Source organism: Thunnus albacares, chromosome 20 (assembly GCF_914725855.1).
Source record: "Thunnus albacares chromosome 20, fThuAlb1.1, whole genome shotgun sequence".
In the NCBI taxonomy this organism is placed as follows: Eukaryota; Metazoa; Chordata; class Actinopteri; order Scombriformes; family Scombridae; genus Thunnus; species Thunnus albacares.
The window spans coordinates 15,034,785-15,044,339 of NC_058125.1; the positions used below are offsets into that span (position 1 = coordinate 15,034,785).

Consider the following 9,555-nt stretch of genomic DNA (forward strand, 5'->3'; position numbering starts at 1 on the left):
TACTTTACACAGACTTGGGAAATTAGATGATTGTCTTTGTTTAACCCACAGCTGTCTGCAGTGGATGACAGTCTTGTACTTGTTGTGGCTGGTGGCTCGGGCCAGCAGATATTCCTCTGTTTATTTTTAGGTGGACATTTCCAGCACAAGGCAAAGTGACAACTTGTGTTTTTCAGAACTTCAACACGTGTCTCTTCTACAGTGTGGCAGCTGTTTGATGGTCAATCATGTGACTTATTAGTAGGCTGTTAATATTGCTGCTATGGTATCAGTCTGGAATGTGGCCTAATTATGAAAAGAAATGCTGGCAATATACAGCACTGTACTTTATGGTGTAGTTACACGATTGGTGCTGAATTACTGTATGGTGTCCAAATATAGTGGAGGGAAAGGCCAAGCTTCAAAAAGGCATAATGAGAAACAACATAATGACAGCTGGAAGCATCTGGTTTGCAAAATAATCGAATGTTTATTGAAGCTTTTTAGGTACACAAGTTGTACAACTTAATGTACTTTTATAGTATTTTCTTGCTTTTAGTGTGTTTTCTGTGTAAAGCGTCTTTGAGTACCTTGAAAAGCACTCTATGCATAAAATGTATTGCTATTATTATTATTACAAGTTGATAAAAGCATGTCCAGTACAGAGCAGAAGATAAATATTGAAATTTACAGTAATTGGTTGTAATGTAACTCGCAAATATAGGCAACATGTTTCAGTGTCTCCCAATGCTGCCTCCTAAATACTAATTTGTACCTTTTTTCAAGCAAGTGATCCCAACTTTATTTGTCTAGTATTACATTCTGGCCATACTGTAGCAGAAATATTCAATCTGTTGACTATGGAAAACAATGTTTAGCAAAACAAGACTTACTCTTAAAATCCTTTTCAATGCTAACAAATCACAGATGATAAAGAAATGTATACTTAAGTTATACTTTTTATTCCAAATGTCACGTAGTGTTTATACTATACTCATTACATACTAAAAGTGTTATTTTGAAGCAACATTACATATGATCTGCCATCAACTCCTAGACTCAATTCAAAGCCAATGTTAGTATATTTAATGTACATAAAATGGAATACATGTAAGTACCTTTATTATAGCTGAAATGTACTAAACTATGTTGTATACGCACTCTGAATACATTTTCTGTTATGGTTCTGTCCACCAGATGCTTTCAGGCTTTTCTGCCTAAGACTGGACTGAGTGGGAAGAAGGACAGATAAGTGGTTGTAGATTATATTCAAGGACCACTTGAGAAACTGTTGCTGTCTACATTGACTCTCATTGGATCAAAGTGCAAAAATGAACTGAAACTCAGAGCAACAGTTATCTGGCAGTCCAATTTATGTTACATACAGACAGATTGTTTGGTTCTTGTTTGTCAGCAGCAATTTATGTTTCTAGTCTTTCTGGTAAAGGTTCCTAGGTTGGCAATATTAACTGTTTATTGGCTCAAGTTATTTTCTGTGTTGCTCAGTGTGACGTGCACTTATTTGAGTTATATTTATGTAATTCCAAGACAGTTTAATAAATTGTGGTTCAGATATTAAGAGGATTGTGCGTGGTTATATTGTGGACTTTGGCTTATGGATGAAGTTCTGTTTTGATGTGTCCTCAGTGCAGAGCAGCTATTGCCTTTTTACTTTTTTGTTTTTTGTGTTTCATTCAGTCTCGTTAGTCTTGCCCTGCTCCCAGTGTTTCCCTCAGCCTATCAGCTCCCTGCCTGTTCTCAGTTTGGTCACCTGTTCTCCATTCCCTCATTAGTTTAGTTTGTATTGAAGTCTTGGTTTTCAGTTCGGTATTTGTTGTATCCTCTGCTCAGTTTGTTCTGCTTTGTTCAGTGAAGCTCAGTTTTGTTCTGTCCTGTACAGTTTGCTCTGCCTGCAAATAACCTCCATCAAGAGTATTCTTCAGTTCCTGCTGCTGCCTGCGTTTGGGTCCACTTCCTCAACACTCTGCTCCATCTAACATTTTCATATAAATTTGTTCCCTGGACACAGTAGGATATCAAATCATAACCTTACAATAGTACTCAACATGCCCCTGAAGTATAAAAACAAGCTGTTTGAGATATAAAATACACAAAATGAGATACAAAATATTTGAGATATCAGCTCATTAGTAGTCAATGAATCAATTAGTTGTTATGGTAACCAGGACAAAAAGATCAGACCATATAATTCCAGTCATCTGGAACCTTCAACTGGCTACCTGCTGTTTTCAGAATACAATTAAAAATCCTTCTATTGGTTTACAAAGCACTTGCTGGTCTGGCTCCACAGCACTTCTCAGACATGCAGTCAGTTTATAACCCCAGCAGATCTCCTCCATGTCCACTTTCAAAGTCTGATGAGATGGCATGCTTGTTTGTATGTGTTTATGCATGTGTTTTTATGTGTATTAATGTGTGGATGTTTCTATTTATTTGCACAATTTTGCTGTTTTTTTTTCTGTAAAGCACTTTTGTATCAGATGATGCTATACAAATAAATTTGAATCGAAAAGTGTCAATTACAATTTCCCTAAGCCAAAGAAAGAGTCCTCAAAGATATTCAGTTCACTGTCATAGAAGGAAATATCCACCTTGAAAAGCTGGAATCAAAGACATTTTTTCTTTAAAAATGACTTAAACTGATTAGTTGATTATCAAAATAGTTGGCGATTAATTTAATAACTTATTAACTAATCGAAGAAATTGACTTTGAATTGTAACAGCGCTATTAAAAAAATAACTATATATATGAAAAGTCTATTTTTTTTACAATACAACCGTGATTGCGCGTTTATTTTGAAAGGTATTGACGGAAGTGGCGGGTTTACACTGGCTGACTCGACACAGCGGCTTTAAATGGGAATACCCTCTGTGCTGCTGTGGGAGTCTCCTTTAAAAAATCTTGCCGCGTCACTGGGATGCGGTTGCTGGAGCCGGGCACTTAGCCTACCATCCCCTCTCATATGCTCAACACTGGTAGGCCTGTTTTTTTCTGTTTATTCCTTACATGTTTTCCTGCTCTGTCCTCCTCTGTGTGTGATTTCATTATTTCAATCTGCCTTTTAATCTTCGGTCTCAGGCGGTCAGCTTAATAATGACTGGTGACCGAGCCGCGCTAATGACTTTGAGTGGTAACCTCTGGTGCACAAATAGCGCGCCCGGGGTTAAAATTAGATTAGCTTAGTAGTGTGTAAATATGCCCTATTAATAATGTAGCTGCTCTGGGAAAGCGACTGGGCACAATTCGTCGGTGCAGCCCGAAGCTGCAGGTTACAAGACCACCAAGCAGTCTGAACCAGCTGGTCTCTGTTATTACACTCTTGTCAACGAGCTGACATTGTAAGAAAAAAGGGCATGCATACATTTCATCATGTCCAGCCAGGCTTAGCTTCCCCGCAAAGGCAGAAAATTAGTTTAAAAGCATATTCCCTCTGCAAACAATTCACTCTGTTGGTTTTAAAAAAAAACCTTTAATAGCATTTAGATGTATATATTTAAATAGGAGAGTTAAAAATGGCATATTATTTCGTGCCAGATTGGTCTGTTTCATTATTTGTCACTATGTTATACTTTCTGTTATGCTATTAATAGGGTGTAAACTCTGCTATAATGGTATGCACATTTACACAGCTTTGCATGCACAGGTTGTGTAAGGTCTCTGTCAAACTCTGGGCATGGCTATTTTCACACATGACCTTCTTAAATCACAATCTTGTCAGGGCATGCAGCGCATGTTCCTTCTCATCTATCATTACATTACATTTTATTACTAACATATCTATATTTCTGTAAATATACGCCATTTTGTAATGTATTTGAAAGAGATATAACTGTCTTTCCTGTATGACTGGTTTACAGGAAATGGAGCAATAAGACTGTTAAGTTCTTGGAACTATGACTATGCACCAAGCTTACTGTATTCATGTAATACTAGTAATATTGCTGTCATATCAATGTAGTGGAGTAAAAAGAGATATATTGAAAGTATCATAAAATAGGAATACCTCACAATTAATCCCTTAAAATTGTACTTTACTTAGCTACTCTCCACCACTACTGGTCTGTTATCTGCACTCCCAGTTTTTCCACATATGGTAGTGGTTTGTTGTAACAGCTTTCTCTCGTAACTCGTGTTACAACATGCCTGCAACAGTGAAAGCACTGTGCTACAAATATATCTCTATATCTATGTAAATATTGAATTGGCATATTTCCGTGAGCTGGCATGTATAAATGAATACCTGAGTGGGTTTTTTTTTTTGCCCCCTTGAACCTAACGGAATGAAAGAATGTCTGTATGGAGAACTGGGATTAGGATATGACTATGTGTTGGAGATCAGAAGCTACTGCAATGTTTTAAATAGTTTGGGTTACTTCAAAGTTGTTTTCTTTCATTGACTGTAATGAATATCCTGTTTATGTCGTCTTTTTGTTTCATTTAAACTCTCCTCCCTTCCTTTCCTCTTGTAAACATCTGTTTCCCCTACAGCTAATTGCCTATAGTTAAGAGTATTTATATATTTTGATGTTCCCTCAGCCCCGTATGGTTCAGAGTTGCAGTTTAATTGAACCCTGGACACAGCATGATGTTGGACTCTGTCCACTAGCATTTTATTTTTAGGGGAAGGCTGCAATAAAACAATACCGTGCTCCTTATAATTTGTTGTCCTTGACAAAGAAAAAAAAGCAATGTACTGACTGTTTTATTCCTCCAACCTCTTTTTTCTAGAGAGGGACCATCTGTCAATACCTCCACTCACCGAAGATGACAGCTCCGTCGAACCTGACCCATGCTGCACCACAGGAACAACGCTTTTTGGTGTTGTTCGACTTTGATGAGACCATCATCAATGAAAGCAGCGATGACGCTGTGTTATATGCTCTGCCAGGCCAGCAGCTCCCTGATTGGCTGAAAAACAGCTACAGGGAGGGGCACTACAATGAGCACATGCAGCGGATCTTGGCTTATATGGCAGAGCAAGGTGTGTCTAAGAACTCCATCCATTCAGCGGTGGTGAACATCCCGCCCACGCCTGGCCTCCTGAACCTCCTCCAGTATCTGCAGAGCCACCAGCAGGACTTTGAGTTGGCGGTGGTCTCTGACGCAAACATGTACTTCATCGAGACGTGGCTGGAGCGCGCTGGGGTGCGTCAGCTTTTCCGGAAGATTTTCACAAACCCAGCCACTTTTGATGCAACCGGCCGGCTTGTGCTGCTCCCCTTCCACTCCCACTCGTGCTCCCGTTGTCCTGACAACATGTGCAAGCAGGTGATCCTTCGAGAGTATCTGGCTGACCGGCAAAAGGAGCGTGGTGGTGCGCCCTTCCAGAGGGTATTCTATATCGGAGATGGGGCCAATGATATCTGTCCCTCTCTGGCTCTGGGGCCCCGGGACACAACTTTTCCCAGGAGGGACTTCCCCATGCACAAGCTGCTGGTGGAGATGCAGCAGTCCCAGGAGACCAAGTTCAAAGCAAATGTAGTTCCCTGGGCCAGTGGCGAGGACATAGTAGACTGCCTGAAGAAAGTAATGGAGGAGAGATGAGATTTGTGTGTTTCTGTGTGTGTGTGTATGTGTGTGTGTATGTTTGTGTAAGAGTAGGAGAGAACAAGATAAAGGGGCAAATATAGCAAAGATGCACCGACCCCAGTCAGGATATTCATGATTTTACCCCAGCCGCACTTGGTACAACTTATAAAGATGTAGCCAAACAGTGTATATTTTAAAGGAATAGTTTGACATTTAGGGAAATATGCTTATTCACTTTCTTGTTGAATTAAATGAGGAGATCGGTGGCACTTTCATGTTTGCATGGTAAATATGTGGGTGGAACCAGCAGCTGGTTAGCTTAGCTTAGCACAAGAACTGGAAACAAGGCGAAACAGCTAGGCTGGCTCCGTCTAAAGGTGACAAAATCCACCTATGAGCACTCCAAAACTCACAATTTAACAGTGTTGTTATATCTCATTTGTCTAAACCAAGATACATAAAATGCAAATTGTGGTTTTATGGAAGGTTATGTTTTGATTAGTTCTTGGCTGGGAACAGTTGCCGGGCAACCAGCAGGGACTCCAGCATCTTGTCATTTTTACACTTTTTACCATTTACCTTTTTTCGTACAAAGTAAATAAACTCAATATAAAGTGATATACTGTAATTGGTGAATTTTAGGGGTGCTGGTAGGCTGATTTTTTTCAACTTTGGGCAGAGCCAGGCTAGCTGTTTCCCCACTGTTTTCAGTCTTTGTGCTAAGCTAAGCTAACTGGCAGTATATTTACCATTCAAATGTGAGAGTGGTATCGGTCTCCAAGTAAAGGCATTTCCCAAAATGTCAAACTATTCCTTTTGCCACCTTAATGACATAAAGTGTGAATGCAGTATTTAGACCTGGGCTCAGATTGGGATGCAAATCAATAAGCTCAACAGTCAAGATGATCAGAATCAATAACGGAGATATGCAGTATTGATGGTACACAAAATGCTGAAGATATTTTTAACCAAAGTTGTGCCTAGTGTGCTCTGGAGTGAACTTAATCCAATGCAGACAGCTCATTTAATACACCCTCATATTAAATGTAATTTAGTTTACATTTGAACGTTTCACAGAATCTGACATTTTTGAGCAAGATTTGAAATTTTGCGTCAGACAACCAGACCAACAGCTTAAAGCTAAGGCCTCGACGATAGACACATAAGTAGGATCAGGTGTTATAGCACTACCTGAGACAAAAGACCACACATGTCGCGTCAGGCAGGGACAAGAGCAGCATATAACAGGGATAAAGTGACAGAGACTCCTGCAAACTACCTGTGCACTTTTCCACCACTCACTACTGATACCTAATCTAGGACTTGATTATACAACGGTAATCTACACCAGCATGAGATCCAAAGGGAACACTGTAGCCATACGTCTGCACTTTGGCCCAACGTTATCCCCTGTGACTCAAACAAAAGTGTTAACACCAATTATAAGATTTTAAAATCTCTTATTAGCTCTGCTTGTACCCTACTACAATTCCCAGTGAATATTATTATTGTTTAAAGGCTTTCTATTTAGGAAGGGGAGCATTTATATTATCTGAATAGTGCAACACCTTCTTAATGTTTGAATGTATTCCCAGTTGAAACACAGTGTTGTAGGTGATGAGCGTTTCAGTCTACGTTTTACATTTGCATTAATTAACTTAACATGTAACCTCATATTGCCTCACCAAGCTCATGACAGGGACTGTAAAATACATTTAAAATTATAAATAAGGAGCACTTATATTCACCCTCATCGTCTGTTTACCAGCACCTCAGTCTTCTGTTCAAATTCAGGAAATAGTGGAACATTATGTCTTAGAGTTGCAGCTCTCATCCTGTTCTCATCTTGTTTACAATAGTCTGTATAAATTCCTACACTAATGGGCCATGTATACTGTACATATGCACATAAGTAAACAATCATTGGTCCTGTCTAGTAACTTATGAATAACTGAGTGTAGTATTTAGATAACTACCAAACTAGCATTCATTTTGTATTTTAAATATTTCTAACAATATAAATCCACGTACATACATGTTGATCAATTCATTACTGGTGACGATAAGAAAGTCTGGGTGCTGATAACATGAAAGAAAGCAGTTAATATGTTTGTTAATTGATTAATTACTTCTGGCTTTAAAAAAAATGCTGTATAAGTGCTGGAAATGTCGTTTAACCAGTGTTTTAGTTTCTCAGGGAGTAGAGAAGAAAGTGTTAAGAAGCAAACATAATAATAAGATGTTTATAAAAACAGTATGTTTATCTGCACTTTCAGATTTGCTGTTCTAAGAACAAAATGTTCCTTTGTGATTTAAAAAAAGAAAACGTATACATGTTTATGAGATGTAATCAACGCAGCTGGAGTTTGATCCTGAAATTCTCTTGAGATCAAAACCTAATCCACTAATGCTTTGTGATTAGGAGACTAAAGTTCTGCTAGCTTTACTCCATGTGATGGTAGAATTATTACGACGTATGTAACAGGGGTGTTTTTAATTTAACTGTGTGCGTGTACCTGTAAGACTTCCATGGAGTTTTGTGCAATAATTCAACGCTGTATACTTGATATGATGTACAAGAGGTATGAAGTTAAACAGGGAGAAAAACTTGACATTTTCCGCTTCCTGCTTTGATTCAGGGATGTGAAATGACCCCAGATCAACAAATTGTGGTGTTTTATAATTCAACTTTTAAACGGTATTAGGACTTTGCTCGACTAATATGCTACCTTTTTTCATTTTTTGTGGTTTGCTGTATATTGGGTGTATGTGTTTTTAATCAGAAATCCATTTATGTGTGTAAGGCATCACTGTAACAGGAATATAAAGCCATTATCTGATTAATCTGTTTCTTTTGAGTGTTTCATAGCCATGATCCTAAACTAATACCACTTATGATTTCTCCTTAACAATTAATTAGACACATCATAACTTATCAGATGGTGTTGCAGAATCATATTGGGATTGTTGACCAAAAAAAAAAGGTCCATTTAGTCGCCGTTCTGGAACTTTTGATCATATTGTTTGGTGATGGATTTGGCCCAATTTCCATTATGAGCACTTATAGGTGTATATAAGAATACATAGAGCTGCAACAATTAATCTATTAGTTGATTGACAGTAAATTAATCAACAACTATTATGATAATTGTTTTGAGTCATTTTTTTCAGGAAAAAGTGCTAAAATTCTCTGTTTCCAGCTTCTTAAATGTGAATATTTTCTGGTATCTTTAGTCCTCTATCATAGTAAACTGAATATCTTTGGGTTGTGGACTGTTGGTTGGGACAAAACAAGACATTTTAATTTGCATCTTGGCCATTGTCTGGCATTTTACAGACCAAATAACTAATCAATTAATCATAAAAATAATCATCAAATTAATCAGTAATGAAAATAATCGTTAGTTGCAACCCTAAATGTTAAAAAAATATATAGAATTATCCAAATTAAAATAAACAATCTCCATGACAACTTGGCAAACTCCATCTGCTGATGAGTATTATGTTGTATGATTGAAAAAAACAAAACAGCACTAAATGGACCTTGAGGTGAGAGGTTGTTTTTTTTTTGTTTTTGTTTGTTTTTTCAGCTGCTGTTTCCAAGTCAAATAATGAATTTTAAAACTTAAAGATCCCCTCCAGGCATGTTTTAAGATGTATAAAAATCCTCTGCTTGGAATAATAAATTGTGTCTGACATGTTTTTTTCCACAAAGATATACAAATATGGTTCACTTGGATACAAGATGCCTCCTACTTCACTGAAAAGTCCATCCTCAGAGCGAGTTATGATGTCACAAATCATGACTGTAGGTAGGTACACACCTTCAATTCAGATTTTCGGTGAGCATGGAGAAACTTTCCTCCTTCAGCAGATGAATGCGGAAACGGTAAAACTCTGCACATACATCAGTGTGCACAGTGAAGCTCAAACATTCAACTGAAGGAACAAGAAGAAAACACTTTTGTTTTAATATCAAAACTGTGTCATGAAAGAGGGTCAATGTCATCTTTAAAATAGTGATG

The 9,555-nt window shown here is 37.9% G+C and overlaps 1 protein-coding gene across 1 annotated transcript; it reads left to right on the forward strand.

Annotated features, from left to right (window-relative positions):
• Window positions 1-2,868: 2,868 nt before the first annotated feature.
• LOC122971650 (probable phosphatase phospho1) lies at window positions 2,869-8,374 on the forward strand. The gene is made up of 2 exons (XM_044338389.1): window positions 2,869-2,976; window positions 4,730-8,374. Exon 2 carries the CDS (start codon window positions 4,766-4,768, stop codon window positions 5,543-5,545), a length of 780 nt encoding a protein of 259 aa, XP_044194324.1. The 5' UTR covers window positions 2,869-2,976; window positions 4,730-4,765; the 3' UTR covers window positions 5,546-8,374.
• The last annotated feature ends 1,181 nt before the right edge of the window (window positions 8,375-9,555 follow it).